Genomic DNA, 19,547 nt, shown 5'->3' on the forward strand with positions numbered 1-19,547 from the left:
GGGTTTTCGTATATTGTATTTGATTATTGTTGAGTGTAGATGCGGACACAATATAACTTGCAGAAGGAATGAAAAAGAGGCACGTGGCGTAGTTTTTATATGTAGCGGACGAACGCAGTGAGAAGGTGATAAGCGCATGGTTAAAGCATGGTAAGCGAGAAGTGCAATCTGACGTGTGTTCGACTAAGGAATAGTAAGAAACTGCATTTAGTTGACTTATGCTGATAGCGCAAACGGCCAGGGGACATTCTTTTTCCCAAAGACAAACTACTATGTATGGGTCTCTGACTAGGCAGCATGTAATTTGTTACTATGGTCTTTTCAAGAACAGTGTGTGTTGTCTATACTAAAAGTTAATGAATGAATTAAGTGCCATAAGTTCTCTTAGTGTAAATAAATTGAAATGAATACAGCAACACTAACAAATTTTGAGTCGCGAAAACTAATGACAAAGTGAAACACATGTCATTTATTCACTAATACACACTACAGACAAACCTCGTTCGCTCAAACTCTGATAATTGGAACACCATCCTTCATTTGAATCTATTTTCAGGTCCCAATCTAGTTCTTTTATAATATATTCTTTGATCACTCAAACTACCGATAACTAGAAAATATTTTGTCGGTCCTGACGGGTTCCAGTTAACGAAGTTCGAATGTATTATAATAATTTACAATTGTTGTAAAGTTCTGCACAGGACTGTTGCCATTTTAAACATTCTTGATATGCCAGTTACCATTATATACTTTATTTTGACTCACATAAATGCATTCTGACTTTTCTTCTGCTTAATAGCAAAATTCATCCAAGGGACACAACTTTTTTTCATTTTTTGTTGGAATAGAGGTATTTTTGTTAATATAATATGTTTGAATTTATTCAAACAGGTGATTTTAGCTAATTATACTGATGACTGTAAGTGTCTATAGAAGTTTTATAGATAATATTAGGTATTTCTGAAAATATATACATGCATGGCGGCCATCTTGGATTTTTCGGCCATATTGGATTTTTTGGAGTGGGTCTCATGCTCATTTTTAGTGTTTTGCCCTAAAGTAGTTATGTACCAAGTTTTGTGCTTTTCCCATTTTCTGAAGTATTTTTACATCATTTTACTGGACTAACACTCTTAGCTCTCTGTTGCATGCACAGGATCACATGGCAATGAAGAAAGTAGTTTTGTTGAAAGAAGCCTTGATATTTTCACAAACGTTGTAACGCATTTATTTATCGTCATCGTTACCAAACGATAAATTAAGCGTCTGCAACAACAGCAACAACGACAACGCATTACGTCATTATTAGCTAGCAGAATATTATGTTATGACTGCATACGCAAACGTAATTGGATGTTCATTAGTAAAGGAATTGATCTACTAAACAGAATAACGCAGATTTTCATGACTCCTTTATTTAAGTATATCATAGGATGGGTCATATATTACAGAATTTTCACTTTCAAGAAATGCATCTTATGCTTAGTTAGCAAAAGCATTGAACGTGCCGCCAGGCATTCCAGTCTCGAGTGTGCAGTATGACACGTGCTCGTGGACAAAATCCTCGTACAAAGGCCGACCACGAACGTCGATAATCTCCACCGTACGGTTATCAAATAGTCTTAAATTGATGACGTCACGCACGTGCGTATCGGTTCTTGCATCGTAGTGTACCGTCTGCTGTACTGAACTTCGCACGCCATGTACAGCACCATCCTCCATTTTCATTTCGTAGTCTAAAAAAGTCATGGAAAGTTATTATCGAAACTCTGGCAATTGTCGAAAAGCTAGTCAAGTTTAGGTTATCAAATTCTTCAAATAGAATCTATATAAAAGCCTACAGTAGATTCTAATATAAATATGCAAACTCACTAATAATTTTACACTAGGCAAAATACAATAGAGATACGGCCATATGAGGAAAGGTGCTTTAGGAATGTTCACAAAAGGGACAATGAAAGTTATGTCTTACTTGGAATGCGGCCACCTAAGTTAGAGAAAGAGTGTTCTCGTCCACCCATACATATGAAAGTCATTGCCTGGAAATGTACATATCTTCCGCCTTCCAGGGCCTCCAGTATCTCGTCGAAACTGTGAAGGCGGTCAGGCGCGGTTTCGGATGTTTGGAAATCTATATTACCACTGAAAAATATATTAGGACACTTAAAATGATCTACAATAATTTTGTTGACATCTGAAAGGATACCGTTAATGTTTCGAGTCGTTTGGTGGTAGAGTTTTAAAAGGTGAAAGTTTTCTACCCTTTCGTACTTCATTTCCAAAAGGTGTGATTATTTAAAACGTGTTAACGTTTGATAAAGGTCGCCCATCGACTCCGTTTTGTATATTAGCAGGCATGCGAAAGGCTGGTTGTTCTACCCATGTGACTGCCCGTGTGTTGGAGAGGGAAAGTTTACCATATGACCATAATTGTGTCCGTGCAGATTTAGACCCAGTAAAAGATAGAATATTGATGCCCAAAGACCGACGATGACAGGCCTGTTAATTGTTAACAAACGGTCTCATTGACTCAAACATTTCAGCCAATAAAAAGTCCAATACAAGTGAAAGTTACAGCACCGACAAGATCTGACATGGCCTTTGATCCCTTAATGTGACATTGTCCTCGGAGATAGAGGCATGCGTCTGTTTTATTGCTATTGCTACCAACTGAAAAATTATTGTTCAATAAATGTCAATGGCATGATCTCACCAAATCTCAGACGGCCTTTAATCCAGAGTGTGACCTTGAATTTTGAGAAAGGGACCTGAAGTTTGTACTTGACACTTTGTCTCACTGAGAAAATAGTTCTATCAATTAACAAAATGATTGCCCTATGTCTAAGTTACAGTCCGAACAGGCTCTAAGTTGACATCTGACCACTATGTGTGACCTTAACCTATTAGATAGGTGTCTAAGGTTTAAGCGCAACTCTCCATCTCACTGAAGCAAACGTTAATACCAAGTAAAAAATTGCTTTATGCATGTCAAATCTACAAAATTGATAAGCTCTGGCATGACCTTTGACCCTAAGTGTGACTTCGACGATTGAGATAGGATTACCAACTGAAAAAATGCCTATGCATATCAAAGTTATGGCCTTGACAAGACCTGACATTACCGTTGACCTAACGCGTGACCTTTGCCTTTGACATAGAGACCTGGTGTTTGCGCGCGATAATCCATCTGATTGAGACAAACATTTCTGCCAAATATAAGTAAGATGGCCCATTACATGTCAAAGATACATCTAGACAATCTTTAAAAGAACCTTTGACCCTACGTGAGACCTTAATCTTGGGCCTGGAGATTGTACGCGACACTCGGTCTTATTGAGGTAAAGCTTTGTGCTAAATATAGAAAGAGATTGCTCCATGCGTTTCAAAATAATGCACGGTCAAAAACGGACGGACGGACCAATGCAAACGTCTATACAACAAACCGCCATTCCGCATGTTTAGGCGACTACGTCGAGCTCACCGGTGCAAGCAGGCTTGACAAGAAACAAAAAAGAAGAAATTTCTTGAAAGGCAGCTTGGATCCTTAATTTCTTACCAGTAAAGACACTGACACCTGTGCAAAAGATCACCTTACATTAGAAATCACGATGCTCTGTCTTAGACCATTAGTTTCATTTTACAATTTTAGTTTGTGAATAAAGAGATCCTGCAAATAAACACCATGTTTGGCTCTCCAAAAGTGTTATATACGTGGTTAACAATAAACTATGAAGCTAAATTACTGTAGAAGAATATTACTGTAGAGGAATATTTATTTGATAATGCAGAAAAAATGTTTTAAACAGGTTTACGTTTTGTTTGCCGAGGACAACGTGCATTGATGTTTTTCCACTGATATGACTTTGGAATAGTCTGTAGAGTACTCGACCGTCCTGACAATGGCCGTGTCGTTACCCCATACTTCCACTTCTCTCACCAATTGGGATAGTTTACCTGCGTATGCGACAAATACCGTTATTGTTTAAGGTTTCTCTATGGAAGAGCATTAGTACCACGTGTATGTTATTTATTAACTCGAAATTTCGAATTACTAAGTTTAAATTTCGAGTTACTAACTACAATAGTTTACGTTGATGTATAAATCCTGGCCAAGATTAGGTACCTGGTGTATCCATCGGGTAGCCCTGCAGGGTCATATGATTAAGATGACCGGGCAGCGTTTGCTGATAACTATTTAAACCATGTTTAAGTCTGGAAGATTTCGACCTAGTTTGAGCCCATATGGCAAGGAAATATAGACATACCCTACATGAACGGATAGTAATGAATCTGACCAAGGCTGGGTACCTGGGTAGATCTAGATTTTGAGGCGAGGTCATAGAAGGTGACCGGGAAGTATTCAAAATTAGAATATTTCACTATTTTGACCATATCTGGAAGTTTTTCGACCTAGTTCGAGCCCCTACCACCTGAACATACTATACATGTAAATGAAGGTATATATCCTGGATACAGTTTGAAATCTGGAGTAGCTCAAGAGGCTATGGGGTAGGTCATACATTGATGTATGGTAGTATATGTTTAAGTCACTATATGTTGGGTACAATATATGGATGTGTAGATAGATGATTCCACGTCGAAGAGTCAAAAGACGTCCATTACATTTTTGGCACTTGACAGACGGACAAACGTTCACATTTTGCGGATAAAAGGGCAAGATACGAAGTCGAAATTTCGACTTAGTAACTTGAAATTTCGACTTCGTAACTTGAAATTTCGACTTAGTAACTCGAAATTCTGAGATACGTAACTAGAAATTTCGGGATATTAACTAGAAATTTCGACATAGTAAACTCGAAATTTCGAGTTACTAAATAACATACACTCTTCCTTACTTCTCACTATATACTTTTTCAACACTTTTCAACAGGGATGACATAGATATAAATTTGAAAGGTATCTGGGGAGATGCTATAAAATATTGATTTTTTTTCTACCAGGAAGGTATGTTTAGTAATTCTAAAATAATTAACGCTAGGTCATGAGTTGAACTTGCTCCGAACTGAACTTCCTCATTATGTTGTTCGAACAGCATATTAAAATGGTTACAAATAGTGCAGTTAATACGTGTGCTTTAAACAAATGTTATAGTTTACTGATACCTGGAATAAGGTTCAAAAGAATGCCAAGTATGCAGGCTTTTGGTCTGTTTTATTTTTCTTTCTGTTACACATAAAGTATGTGAATTATAATTAGTGTTATAAAAGGGACTGACCTGTTTCGCCAAAGAGCATCTTTTGATCGAAAAATACCATAAAAGGTACTTCAGAGATCTCACGGTCATTAATTGTCCGCCATATTGTAACATGTCCGCCGAAAGTCTCTTCGAATACTGGGCTTGATTTTGGCCCACTTAGATTTTCGCATTCTTTGAGATGGACAGCATAGTGCAAGGTGCGGCCGGTAACGATAGCAGATGATGCTCCTTGAAATCCATACACGGGTGCTGCTTCACTGCACGAGAAAACCATGTTATTACCCCACAGGGAACAGCATATCACGACAGAAAAAATGAAATATATTTGAAGTAAAATTTAATAGTTTAAACCTTTTTTTTCTTCAAATATAAGACATGAATTTGATAAGACCGTGTTCCAGGATTTCTTATTTGCACATTTTATACGAAACAGAACGGTCGAGCACATGCAGCACGACAGAACAAGAGGACGATATATGGACCAGCATGATGACAGAACGAGAAAACGGAAAACCAGCAAAATATCGTTCTTTTGTCCACGCCACACGAATATAAGTTACCGTCCTTTCGTTTTGTCGAAGAACGAGATAACGAAACAGTAAAATATCGTACTTTCATTATGGCTCGCCGACAAGACGAGATTGGCAGAAATTATCGCTATAAGAAATCAGCATAATTCGTATTGTAACGATCTTACCTAAATAAAGGCAGGCACAAAATACACAGTCCTGAAATTAAAATAATCGTGTTTCACTTTCCGTCAAAAGAAAAAAAAATATGTTACACCACGTTATACAACTATTTGTGTTGATGTATTTTTGACATTACAAATGCCTTGGTTACACTTTTTTGTGTCAATTTTTATATTTTCATAAGATCACCTGAAAGCCAAACGAAATCCATTTTGTCTCCAAGAGTTTATGAAAGTGTGGGAAATTGTGCCTCGTATAATGCCTTATCTTATGAAATATAGAAGCAAATATATCTTATCAATATTATATCACTGCCCTACTTTGCATAAACTAACATAATTTCACATACTTTAGACAAGATCACAGCCTAATATTTTTGCAAGAGCAACAGTAAAGCTATACGGTGTGGATAATTCATTACGTCAACGGCAACAACAACATTAACAAATAACAACATTAACAAAAACAACAGCGATCAATGTTTATTATTATTATTATTATTATACCAGATTTATACAGCGCCCTTTTCATGATCAATTTCACGTTCAAAGGCGCTTTACATATTTCAAATGCAGCCACACAGGCCCCATAATTCATCCTCTACTAGTACAGACACAGAGCGATCTAACCAGAGGGACAGAGTGGGACAAAGCACCCACGACAGAGAGATCAGAAATCAGATACAGGCTTGTCCGGCTAACTTAGTCTAGCTCGTTGCGAGTAGACAGCCTGATTCTTTAACGTGCCCAGTGTATGGCACTGATAGAAGGATTGCCTGGGTTCCTGACCAGTACACCTATAGTTGGGTGGGAAACACTGAAAAGCGTTTCTGAGAATTCCCGAGTAGCTGCCGGGGATCGAACCCACGACCTCAGGATTGGAAGGCCAGTGTGCAAACCACTGAGCTATCCGTCCACCACGTGCGTAGTACATGGAGAAAATTTCGACAATTAAGGTCTTCGAACACTATAAACTTTGTACGATGAAAGGGGCCATAAGGAGATCATATATGTCCCTTCATCTTATTGGTGCGTCAAAACATTCCTGTTTCTGTGGCAATATTTTTTTAATGGAAAAAATGATACGTGATATATAGATAGAAAGCATTGTTGAAGATTCTGTCCGTTCGTCCGTCTGTCAGTTTAAAATCGTGCATTCTGACCTGCAAGAGATATTTTCATGTTACTTTATTCAATGATAGAAATTCTTAAGACGATTTACATTATTTCATTTTGTCCAATGTCTTTTCGTCTGCCTATCTGTCTGTAATAACCGGTACAAAATAACTATAGTAACAAGTACAAAAGATTTATTTATGAACCCTGGCTTATTATGAAACTTCTGCATGTATGTACATGCACCTAAATCTTATAGAAGCGTTAAAAGATTTGCAATATGGAAATATGCATCCCATTTTAAATAGGTTTTGATGCATCTAAAATTATTGGTACTCTAGCAATTTACAAAAAGAATTCTTTGCAATCTGATTATTTCCGTTAGATTTTTATTTTTATTTCTATTTTGGTGTGTAAATGTTATAAGGATACCGGGTCCTCTCCGGGGGTCTTTTCAAAATCAATGTTCTAAAAATGTCGCGTTCTGTATGTTTACATTTTGGACCAGAAATGCATCTTTCATCCAGGTTCTAGTGAACTGAAATAAAACGTCCTTCGTTATAAGGTTAGCTTGTCTCATAGACGCATACCCTTCAGTAAATACAATTAAAGTTCGTACCCTTGTCGTTGTGAAGAGATAAGCAACATTATTATCACATAAAGAAATTATTAAAGAGATGAATTTCAGAGGCTGATATGCGTGTAATAAATACCGCACGTGGTTCATTTGTCAAGTCGGGCGCTGCATCCTCATACACTTACAGTAAATGGGCATTGCCTATCGCTACATGTGTTGCGTGATGAAAGAAGACTACAAGAACAGCAGTAAATTGAGTAATGTAAATGATTTTATTCTATTTTATTCATTATTAAAGTTTTCAAGCTTATTTTATTTAATCTAGGTTATATAAACAAAATATCCGTAAGACATTAGTATTGTTTTAGTCATTCTGTAGATATTAAATTGAAATAAAAAATATATGAAAATCTTATATTCTTATCGCAGTGATTTTTCTCTTATAAGATGCCTTGCTTTATGAATATGGGTCTAACTCTTCATTGCGGACGTATACAAAGTATTTAATGATGTTAACTGTAAGAATTTAAGCGGGGCTCCTAACAGAATAACTACAGGATATAGTTTCAGCAGTCTATGATGTTAAAATGTTAGTCAGGGGCCTCCGTGGGCCGATTGGTTAAGGTCGCCGACTTCGTATCACTTGCCCCCACCGATGTGGGTTAGAGTATCTCTTGTGACGTAGACTTCTTCTTGTGAGGAAGCCATCCAGCTTGCTTACGACAGGTCGGTGGTTCTATCCAAATGCCCGCCCGTGATGAAATAATGTCTGGAGGGGCACCTTGGGCACCTTCCCCGACCAAGAAAAGCTGCACAATGGCTTGTGTCGGTGTGACGTTAAACCAAGCCAATAAAATGTTAGCCATATCGACATCTAGTTGTTTTACATTTTTCCGGTAATAACGATATTAGAAGAATCCTAGACTCCCTCAGGTAGACTATTATCATTCAATAACTAGCCGGAGCGTGCTAGTGGTTAAGCTCGCTTGAATTACTTGCGTGTTGATCTCTGCTCAGGGTGTCACGTGAAGAAGTCATGAAACTACATCGTGGGAGATCGGTGCCCGCCCGTGACTAAAATAATGCCCAGAGGGGCACCTGTCGTGTTCCCCCACCAGCGAGAGCTGGAAAGTCGCAAAACGTCATAGACTTTAAATCTAACAAAACAAATCTAGCTAGATGCTGATCTTGTGTTGCTCGAACATTAACATTGAGCTAAGTAAGCGCTAAATTTGTTCGACCAGACATGCTCTTTGTAATACTTCATTGTAATGATTGTTTCACACCACGCTCTGAATTGTGAAATCATGTTTGCGATTTTACACCCAGATATGCGTTACTTCTGTCTAACGTTTTTATAGACGGCGTGCCATTTCAATTGATGCAATAAGTAATATTAATTAGAGATCTATTCTGAGATATTATAACAGGTACTAACGTATCATAGGTTAACGCAATTTTAAACAAGAGGGCCAAGATGGCCCTAGGTCGCTCACCTAGGAAACACACCATAACAGTGTAAAACATGTTTGACCTAGTGATTTCATGGAAACAAATATTCTGACCAATTTTCATTAAGACTGGACCAAAAAATTGGTCTCTTGCGATAAAACAAGCATTTTCTTAGATATGACAAAGTTTTTGACCCTAGATGACCCATGTTCAAACTCGACCTAGATTTTATCAAGGCAATCATTCTGACCAAAATTCATGAAGATCAATTGAAAAATACAGCCTCTATCGCATACACAAGTTTTTTCTTTGATTTGACCAAGTGACCTAGTTTTTGAACTCAGATAACCCATATTCAAATTCGACCTAGATTTCATTAAGGCAATCATCCTGACCAAATTTCATAAAAATCAATTGAAAAAAACAGTCTCTATCGCATACACAAGATTTTTCTTTAATTTGACCTAGTGACCTAGTTTTTGACCTCAGATAACCCATATTCAAACTCGACCTAGATTTCATCAAGGCAATCACTCAGACCAAATTTAATGAAGATCAATTGAAAACTACATCCTCTATTGCATACACAATGTTTTTCTTCGCTTTGACCTAGTGACCTAGTTTTTGACCCCAGATGAAACATTTTCGAACTCGGCCTAGATTTTATCAAGGTAATCATTCTGGCTAAATTTCATGAAGATCAGTTGAAAAATAAAGCCTCTATCGCATACACAAGGTTTTTCCTTGATTTGACCTAGTGACCTAGTTTTTGACCCGAGATGACCCATTTTCGAACTCGGCCTAGATTTCATCAAGGCAATCATTCTGACCAAAATTCATGAAGATCAATTGAAAAATACAGCCTCTATCGCATACACAAGGTTTTTCTTTGATTTGACCTAGTGACCTAGTTTTTGACCCGAGATGACCCATTTTCGAACTCGGCCTAGATTTCATCAAGGTTATCATTCTGACCAATATTCATGAAGATCAATTGAAAAATACAGCCTCTATCGCATACACAAGGTTTTTCTTTGATTTGACCTAGTGACCTAGTTTTTGACCCGAGATGACCCATTTTCGAACTCGGCCTAGATTTCATCAAGGTTATCATTCTGACCAATATTCATGAAGAATAATTGAAAAATACAGCCTCTATCATATACATAAGGTTTTTCTTTGATTTGAACTAGTGACCTAGTTTTTGACCCGACATGACCCATTTTCGAACTCGGCCTAGATTTCATCAAGGCAATCATTCTGACCAATATTCATGAAGATCAATTGAAAAATACAGCCTCTATCGCATACACAAGGTTTTTCTTTGATTTGACCTAGTGACCTAGTTTTTGACCCGAGATGACCCATTTTCGAACTCGGCCTAGATTTCATCAAGGTTATCATTCTGACTAATATTCATGAAGATTGATTGAAAAATACAGCCTCTATCGCATACACAAGGTTTTTCTTTGATTTGACATAGTGACCTAGTTTTTGACCCGAGATGACCCATTTTCAAACTCGGCCTAGATTTCATCAAGGCAATCATTCTGACCAATATTCATGAAGATCAATTGAAAAATACAGCCTCTATCGCATACACAAGGTTTTTCTTTGATTTGACCTAGTGACCTAGTTTTTGACCCGAGATGACCCATTTTCGAACTCGGCCTAGATTTCATCAAGGTTATCATTCTGACCAATATTCATGAAGAATAATTGAAAAATACAGCCTCTATCATATACATAAGGTTTTTCTTTGATTTGAACTAGTGACCTAGTTTTTGACCCGAGATGACCCATTTTCAAACTCGGCCTAGATTTCATCAAGGCAATCATTCTGACCAATATTCATGAAGATCAATTGAAAAATACAGCCTCTATCGCATACACAAGGTTTTTCTTTGATTTGACCTAGTGACCTAGTTTTTGACCCGAGATAATCCATTTTCGAACTCGGCCTAGATTTCATCAAGGTTATCATTCTGACCAATATTCATGAAGATTGATTGAAAAATACAGCCTCTATCGCATACACAAGGTTTTTCTTTGATTTGACCTAGTGACCTAGTTTTTGACCCGAGATGACCCATTTTCGAACTCGGCCTAGATTTTATCAAGGTTATCATTCTGACCAATATTCATGAAGATTAATTGAAAAATACAGCCTCTATCGCATACACAAGCTAAATGTTGACAGACGACGGACGACAGACGACAGACGACGGACGCCGGACATCGAGCGATCAGAAAAACTCACCTGAGCATTGCTCAGGTGAGCTAAAAACGAAAGCTGCGACTATTCGCGACACATCCCAATTGCAAAGGTATTCCAATATTTCCCATGCACTTGCTCGCAACACATCATACTAAAGAAAGTAATGAATACAATACCGGTTATTTCCTGAGAAGAATGACCTTTCTTGCTACACATCACAATATCTGGTGTAAAAACAGGCTACCAGTACGGCGCATGTAATGCGGCAAATCACATAATTTGACGTATATACAGGATACTAATATTTCAACGGAACCTGACACTTGTTATTGACGCATAACATTATCAGGGGTATAAAATAAATACATAATTAGGCCACAAATATTTTATACAACCAGACTTTTGTGTGCGATATATCATTCTTAGAACTGTATATCTTTTTTATCTTTGACATGTTTAACTCGTCGTAAATAATTTGCATACCGTCAGAGTGTAAACTTCCGTAAACGGGACTGTCATCCGAAAGAATAATTATAGTTGGGGGAGTGAGGAGGTTCAAACACGGGACTTCTGGTTACCTAATATGGCGTCCTAAAATCTGCTGTTTCTTGATGCGAGAGATTCCAGGTCTAAAACTATGATTTCTGTATGTATGTATATCCTAAACACTGTTCAAACAGTAACATCTTGATTTATAATAACTATTTATTGATGAAACAATTAAGAAATCGAGTAAAAGAATCAAAATCAGTAACATTTCATTCCAAATTTAACGTGACTTCCTAACTTTCCGAGGCCTGTAGCCTCTATCGCTGACCAGTCTGGAGTCTGAGCTACTTCCGCTGATGTATACTGTTTCCTCCTCCCTTTCCCTGACTCTCTTACGCTTTCCGAGAATAACATTAGTGTCACTGGTTGACAGTCGTGGCTCGACAATAGGTATGAATCTCTCTAGGTCGTAGGGATCTTTAGATGTAAAACCAGTGAGCTCTTTCTCTGGGTTGCAAGTGTGCTTATCAAGCCATCGGCCGACATGGACCTTGGTCGTTTCTTCCCGCCCGTAGGGGCAGTAGAAATGTGGCTGGTTCTCGAGTCGTTTAATCATTGCTTCTGTTTCACGTTTAACGTCGGGTACCGAGTCTAGGGCGGCTAGAATAAGAGACAAATGGTTTAATAATTTATTTGAGAAATATGGCAAGAGCGGCTTTTTAATCCAGATGTGTTACAGCATTAGCTTGACCCTATATTGCTTTTGGGAAATTATTTATTAATCCCCCGCCGTGGCGGAGGGATTATAGGAATGGTCTGCGTCCGTCCGTCCTTCCGTCTTTCCGTCCGTTCGTCCTTCCGTCCGTAACAAAATCGTGTCCGGGTCCGGTCCATATCTCCTAAACCCCTTGAAGGATTTTCATGAAACTTGGGTCAAATGATCACCTCATCAAGACGATGTGCAGAACCCATGAGTCAGTCTAAGGTCAAAGGTTTGAGCCTGCCATTTTGTGTCCGCTCTATATCTCATAAACCCCTTGAAGGAATTTTATAAAACTTGGGTCAAATGATCACCTCATCAAGACGATGTGCAGAACCCATGAGTCAGCCATGCCGGCTCAAGGTCAAGGTCACAACTTAGGGTCAAAGGTTTTGAGCCTTCCATTTGTGTCCGCTCTATATCTTCTAAACTCCTTGAAGGATTTTCATGAAACTTGGGTCAAATGATCACCTCATCAAGACGATGTGCAGAACCCATGGTTCAGCCTTGTCGGCTCAAGGTCACAATTCAAGGTCAAAGGTTTGAGCCTTCCATTTTCTGTCCGCTCTATATCTCCTAAACCCCTTGAAGGAATTTGATCAAACTTGGGTCAAATGATCACCTCATCTAGACAATATGCAGAAGCCATGAGTCAGTCATGCCGGCTCAAGGTCAAGGTCACAACTTAGGGTAAAAGGTTTGAGCCTTCCATTTCGTGTCCGCTCTATATCTCCTAAACCCCTTGAAGGAATTTTATAAAACTTGGGTAAAATGATTACCTCATCAAAACGATGTGCAGAAATTATGAGTCAACCATGCCAGCTCAAGGTCAAGGTCACAACGAAGGGTCGAAGGTTTGAGCCTTCCATTTTGTGTCCACTCTGTATCTCCTAAACCCCTTGAAGGATTTTCATCAAACTTGGGTCAAATGATCACCTCATCAAGAACTCATGAGTCAGCCATGTCAACTCAAGGTCAAGGTCACAACTGAAGGTCAAAGGTTTCAGCTCTGTATCTCCTAAACCCCTTGAAGGATTTTCATGAAACATGGGTCAAATGATCACCTCATCAAGATGTTGTGCAGAATTCATGAGTCAGCCATGTCAGTTCAAGGTCAAGGTCACAGCTAAAATCAAAGGTTTACCCTTTCACTATCCATAGCAGTGGCGGGGGATTTAGCTGTCTTTCAGACTGCCTTGTTATCATTATATCCATCGCATGAAATCGGAAAATGTGTCTGAATATTTTGAAGAAGGGCGTAGCTTGTATTCACAAGCAAATCCATTTCAATCTTACATGTAAAACAAACATGTTGTTTTCGTGGGTTTAAACAAACTTTGATAATTTTGTTGTTAATTGAGTGAAAACAATACTTATTTTATAAAATCTAATGTTCACTATGACATTACCATATATATATATTGCCCTGAAAAACAGGACATATACATTTTAAATGGTGATTCCAAAGAGAATCTCTAAAAAATGAGAACATTAATCAATTACTCACGCAATAGGTACAGTTCATATGCACGCTCAAGACGGATGTCTGTTTGTTTAATGTCTTCAAAGTTGGCCTCGGCAAGTGGAATGCACTGTGATATCTCGGCTTCTACAAAGAATATGCAACGTCATGTTCTGGTTCTAACTATATATGAAACATCGGTTTTCCGTTCGTTTAAAGCCTCAACCTTAAAGGGTATAAAGCCAGATTAATGTCTCTTTTCCAAATTTAAAACGCCCTATAGAAACAAATATATTGTCGGTGAATTTTAGTCAGAAAGTATTTATGAAAACACGCGTGTAGGCTGAAACATACAGGCAATATATGTACAACGTTAATCACGCGTGTAGATGAAGCATACAGAAAATATATCTACAACATTAGTCATGCGTGTAGACGAACATTAATCGTACGTTTAGACGGTAAAACATAATGAAAATATATCTTCAACGTTAATCACTTGCGTGTGTACACGTCACTTGCGTGTGTACACGGTAAAACATAATGAAAATATATCTTCAACGTTAATCACTTGCGTGTGTACACGGTAAAACATAATGAAAATATATCCTCAACGTTAATCACGTGCGTGTGTACACGGTAAAACATAATGAAAATATATCTTCAACGTTAATCACTTGCGTGTGTACACGGTAAAACATAATGAAAATATATCTTCAACGTAATTAATCACGGTAAAACATACAGATAATATATCTACAACGTTTAACGCGTGCGTGTGTACCCTGTAAAATGTACAGAAAATATATCTACAATGTTAATCACTCGGGTAGTTTCTATCCGCTTCGCTTAAGTTTAGATATTTGCTTACCAGTAATGTGTCTAGTGTTCTTATGCTTTTGATTTTCAGCCCATTCTTCTGCCATTTTCTCAAGATCAAGTATGTCAAGAGCATCCGGTTGATGCCAGTCCTCTTCAGCAATGTATGTAGAGGACCAGGAACGGAAAGGATACGGGTACCCCGCTTCTGATGCTGGACTATATACATCTTCTTCATCTAGAACTTCAAAGGTGGATACAGAATAGTGTTATCAAAACAAACCAGGTCATACAATTTTAATTACAACAAACTATTTTGTAAGTAGGACCGATTGGGAACTTTCAAAACTGGTCAAGTTCAGTTAATTCATTGTAAACATCCATGACTGCTTAGAACACAAAACAAAGATTTAGTTTTTGCAAGTGGCTTGAAATACTTTTATGAATTTAATTGCATGTATCGTTATTATACATTTTTGTATAATGAATACCTTAACATTTTAGAAACAATTTACAACATCAGTTCAAAATGAAAACTGAAGTTCAGACAAAAATGTTCTGAAAATATATAATAAAGGCAAAACGGTAGATTATTATTATTATTATTCATTAGTTCACGTACCTTCATAATTTCTGTTAGTTCTACGATTATTTTCCCTTTTAATACTCATGTTTTTTCTGTAATTTCGCGACGAAAAGCTAAAATACTGCTGATATATACACGCTGCTTGTGAAATTCGTATCAACACGATGTGGTTGCTATGTTACGACGTAACTCTAACGTTGACATCATAACGTCAGTGAAGTTTTTTATCGTGACGTTAACATTTTGATGCTGTTTCAATGCTTCACTGTTTGTGTGTCCGTTTAAGTGCAGAAATCACGTAGTGTTATTACAATATGTTTTCTTAATATGATTGTGAGCAACATTCACAGCAATACAAATGTCACTCCCACTGTTGTCCATGTTTTACTGCATTTATTTCATGCTATTCTTTTGAACACTATTTTATTATAGCAGCGTATGAATTTACGCATTCATTCATAAACTGGCATGAAAGAAATCTTTATCTTATCTTATCTTATCTTATGCTGTCAGACAGGATTTTCCCATGTTTTTGTCGGCGCTGAAAAAAACACGTCTTACATTTCGGGGTGTAGGAGGACTCGCGTGCTGTATGCTATTTTAAGCAAAAATATCTCTTTTATTAACTGAAGAAAAAAGAATCTATCACTATTTGCAGAACAGTCTCAGTTATTTCGTAGTTTCAGCTTTTCTCCATCGCGGTTTTGTTGTATTGTGTTTTCAACTTTTCATTCATGACGGAAGTTCCAACTTTTCACCATCGTAGTTTCCTTGCATAAACAGTCACATCCATTTCAGTGTTCAGAGCTCTTGTTGTTTTTTTTTCAAATGGGGCCACTGCATCTGTTTGTTTTTTTTTTTTTTGTATTAAAAACATTTGTTACCTTTCATGATTCAGTGCGTCATACATATAATCAAGGTCAAATAGTAAGGTAAGGTGAGCGATTTAGGGCCACTTTGTCTTTTCTGGCTTTTCTGTTTATAAAAGTATTTACCTTTCTACAAATCGCCGTGAAAATTTACTATATGAAGCAGATACCAGTTTCACCAGAAGCAGCGAAATATGAAAAATAAATTGCAATGTAAATTGTTGCAGTCTACATCAACACCTGCATATATTCCAAGTTCCATGTCAATACCTTTAATAGTTTTTAAGTCATGCTCTGGACATGAAATATGATGGCAGGTTTCAACTTGCTGGGACATTGACCTTGACCTACCACCCTGGTTTGGACAATTTTGACCTCAAATTGTGACCTTGACCTTTAGCCTACAGTGCCGGTTCAAGCGCTCTGCACAATCTGACTAAAGTACTTGATCTTCTAAACGAAGATCTGAGAACGACCCATTCACATTCGTCTTCTGTATATTTTGGATTTCCATTATTGCTATTTTTATGTTATCCAATCAGGCGACTTGTTCGATTGTCAAAGAGTAAGAAAAATATGCAGTTATCCCAGGACTCGAACCCGGGACCCCTCGCTTACAAAGCAAGTCGCCTACCGACTGAGCTAACCGGCTATCTGATACATTACGACATAAGAATTGTAAATATCAAAAGTCAATGCTAGAGGTAGATTTGCAAGATGTTGTAAGCTAGGCTCTGATTGGCTAGTGAAACGGCCGTCAGAACGAGGCAATGAATAGGTCGTTTTCAGATCCTATGCGTAGCGTAATAGGAGATGTACTTTAGTCAGATTGGCGCTCTGCACATCGTCTCATTGCCATTTACCTATATATACACCGGTATGCCAAGTTTAAAGTCATACATTTAATGGCTATAAAGTAATGCTCCGGACGCAAATTATAACGGACAGACGGACCAGGTTTAATGAAGGTCTGCGAAGCAGTTCAAGTGAAAGTCAAATAAAGATATCTCTATTTTTAGCTTTAGTGCCCTCTTAAAGAGGTAAAGTGTCCAAATTTGGAAAAAATTAATAGAGGGTTTTTATAAGACTGCTACAGACCAAGTTTGATGAAGATCCATCATGCAGTTCAAGATTTATAAAGGTATTTCTATTTTTCGCTCTAGCAGCAACCAAAAGGTCAATCCATCTGAGAGGACCTTATAGAGATGCTACAAACCAACTTTGATGAAGATCCATCAAGAAGCTCATGAGAAAAGCTGATTCCAATTCCAATTTGTACCTCTTGTAGCCCCTAAAAGGTGCCATGTGTACTCCATTCGTATAAAACTGGGGAAGGACCTTGTAATGACGCTACAGATCAAGTTTGATGAATATCTATCATGCAGTTTATGAGAAATTGTTTAACTTATTTTTATTTTTAGCTCTAGCAGCCCCTACAATAAGCCAAGCAGGCTCATTTAAATACAATTGAGAGATGCTACAGACCAAGATTGGTGTAATTCTGACCAGTAGCTTCAGAGCAGATGTTAATGTAAATTGTGGACAATGTATGCTGGACCATCCACCAATACCTCACCATGAGCCTTCAGTTCAGGTAAGCTGTGATGTTGATATCTTCAACCTTTGATTAAAATCCAACATGCAGTTTAAGAATATCCCAGACAAAAGGCTTTTACTACAAAACAAGTAAGTCAACCAGAAACTCTGATGACAGGTTCAATTAGAATTGGTACCATGTTACAAAACTGAAACCATGCATGCCAAGCTGTTTCTGGAGAGTACAGGAAAACTTGAGGTGAACAAGAGAGTTATGATGGCCTTGCATCGCTCACATAAGTACCAGGAGGACCAAGTTTCTGGCCTGAACAATATTCCATAAAGACAAACATTGAGACTAGGTTTCATGTAGGTCAGGTTGTAGAGGGCTTTATAAACAACAAATCATGTACTGTTAGTACTTTTACTGAAAAATTCCTTATCCATACTAAACTCATTTAAGCAACTATATTACCTATAGTCATATATCTAACAAAAGTACAAAGTGTATAATACATATATCTAACAATAATACATATCTATGATGATACAAATGAGATAGATATCACAGATCAATGCCATGGAATGTTAGTTAAAATGTGAACCTTGCTCACCTATACGTATGTGTTCAGTAAGGTTAAACCATTTAAGTAATGGTGCATCAGTTTGTTTAGTTTCCATCAAGCACTTGAACAAAAATTGTTTATTAGGGCATTTTAATCCCTGGAATTCTATTAACTGATGTCTATGTATGGTGTGTTTGCTTCAAACACTTGATGAGAAGTTGTTTAAAGCATTTTAGGTCTCGGACATAGAAGGCTGGTAATCCTAAATAGACTTTTCTAACGTAAACGTAATTACGAAACGGAATACTGAATCCGTAAAATTTTAGGCTAATTTGTGGTCTATGGGAGACAATTTCATCCAATAGTAATACAATAGTATCTCCCTTAGACCATTATTTGCAAATAACATTTACGGATTCAGTAATCCGTTTCCGATTTACGTTTACGTTAGAAATGTCTATTATCACATACTGAATGCCAAACTCTGACTGTAAATAGTCATTGGTGTACAATACATAAATTATTCTCTTTCAAAGCATTTGACAGCAAACAGTTATGGTTTTATGTTCACATGTCAAGGTAGAACATGCTACATGAACAAATCTGGTTGAGGACCTTACAGTGATGCTACAAACCAAGTTTGATGAAGATCTATCAAGCAGTCATTTAAAGGTATTTCTAGTTTTATCTCTACATGGTCACTACATGGGGCCAAGCATACCTATTTGAACAAAATTGGCAGGAGACCTTACAATCCTATACAACAAGTTTGATAAAGATCCACCAAGTGCTTCATGAGAAGAAGTTGTTGAAAAGTTTTTCTGTTTTTAGCTATAGTGGTCCCTAAAAGGAACCAAGCATTTGAGCAACTTTGGTAGAGGACGTGAGAAGAAATTGTTTAAAAGTATTTCTATCGATAGCTCTAGCAGCCTCTAAATGGAGCCAATTGCCCCTGACTGAATAAAGTTAGTTGAGGACCTTATAATGGTGCTACAAATCAAGTTTCATTTAGACCAATCAAGCAGTTCACGGGCAAAAGTCAGGCTAAGCATCTCCATTTGAGGACCTTATAATGATGTGAAAGACCAAGTCATCCAAAATCTCATGAGAAGAAGTCGTTTAAAGATATAAAAGGGGCCAATCATCCCCATCTCACCAAAATGATGAGTGGAACTTATAATAATGCTA

At 37.5% G+C, this 19,547-nt stretch overlaps 2 protein-coding genes across 2 annotated transcripts; both read right to left on the reverse strand.

Annotated features, from left to right (window-relative positions):
- Positions 1-1,395: 1,395 nt before the first annotated feature.
- Positions 1,396-6,179, reverse strand: LOC128550164 (uncharacterized). The gene is made up of 6 exons (XM_053528621.1): positions 6,100-6,179; positions 5,916-5,946; positions 5,237-5,475; positions 3,813-3,954; positions 1,973-2,142; positions 1,396-1,736 (listed from the first exon to the last, which is right to left on the reverse strand). The coding sequence occupies exons 1-6, from the start codon at positions 6,119-6,121 to the stop codon at positions 1,483-1,485; spliced, it is 858 nt and encodes a 285-aa protein (XP_053384596.1). The 5' UTR covers positions 6,122-6,179; the 3' UTR covers positions 1,396-1,482.
- A 5,621-nt stretch (positions 6,180-11,800) lies between these two features.
- LOC128550156 (uncharacterized) lies at positions 11,801-15,734 on the reverse strand. The gene is made up of 4 exons (XM_053528604.1): positions 15,425-15,734; positions 14,855-15,046; positions 14,029-14,130; positions 11,801-12,421 (listed from the first exon to the last, which is right to left on the reverse strand). The coding sequence occupies exons 1-4, from the start codon at positions 15,471-15,473 to the stop codon at positions 12,042-12,044; spliced, it is 723 nt and encodes a 240-aa protein (XP_053384579.1). The 5' UTR covers positions 15,474-15,734; the 3' UTR covers positions 11,801-12,041.
- Positions 15,735-19,547: the final 3,813 nt, after the last annotated feature.

The sequence above is a fragment of the Mercenaria mercenaria genome, chromosome 17 (genome assembly GCF_021730395.1).
Source record: "Mercenaria mercenaria strain notata chromosome 17, MADL_Memer_1, whole genome shotgun sequence".
NCBI lineage: Eukaryota > Metazoa > Mollusca > Bivalvia > Venerida > Veneridae > Mercenaria > Mercenaria mercenaria.

Bases quoted from the DNA above. Each gene is read 5' to 3' on its own strand.
- LOC128550164 (XM_053528621.1), bottom strand. From the start codon at position 6,121: ATGGATTTCGTTTGGCTTTCAG. The intron at 5,476-5,915 runs GTAAGATCGTTA...TTTCTCGTGCAG, and splicing joins TTGTGCCTGCCTTTATTTAG to TGAAGCAGCACCCGTGTATG. The intron at 1,737-1,972 runs GTAAGACATAAC...TGACTTTTTTAG, and splicing joins CTTAGGTGGCCGCATTCCAA to ACTACGAAATGAAAATGGAG.
- LOC128550156 (XM_053528604.1), bottom strand. From the start codon at position 15,473: ATGAGTATTAAAAGGGAAAATAATCGTAGAACTAACAGAAATTATGAA. The intron at 14,131-14,854 runs GTAAGCAAATAT...TATTCTTTGTAG, and splicing joins GAACACTAGACACATTACTG to AAGCCGAGATATCACAGTGC. The intron at 12,422-14,028 runs GTGAGTAATTGA...CTCTTATTCTAG, and splicing joins ATATGAACTGTACCTATTGC to CCGCCCTAGACTCGGTACCC.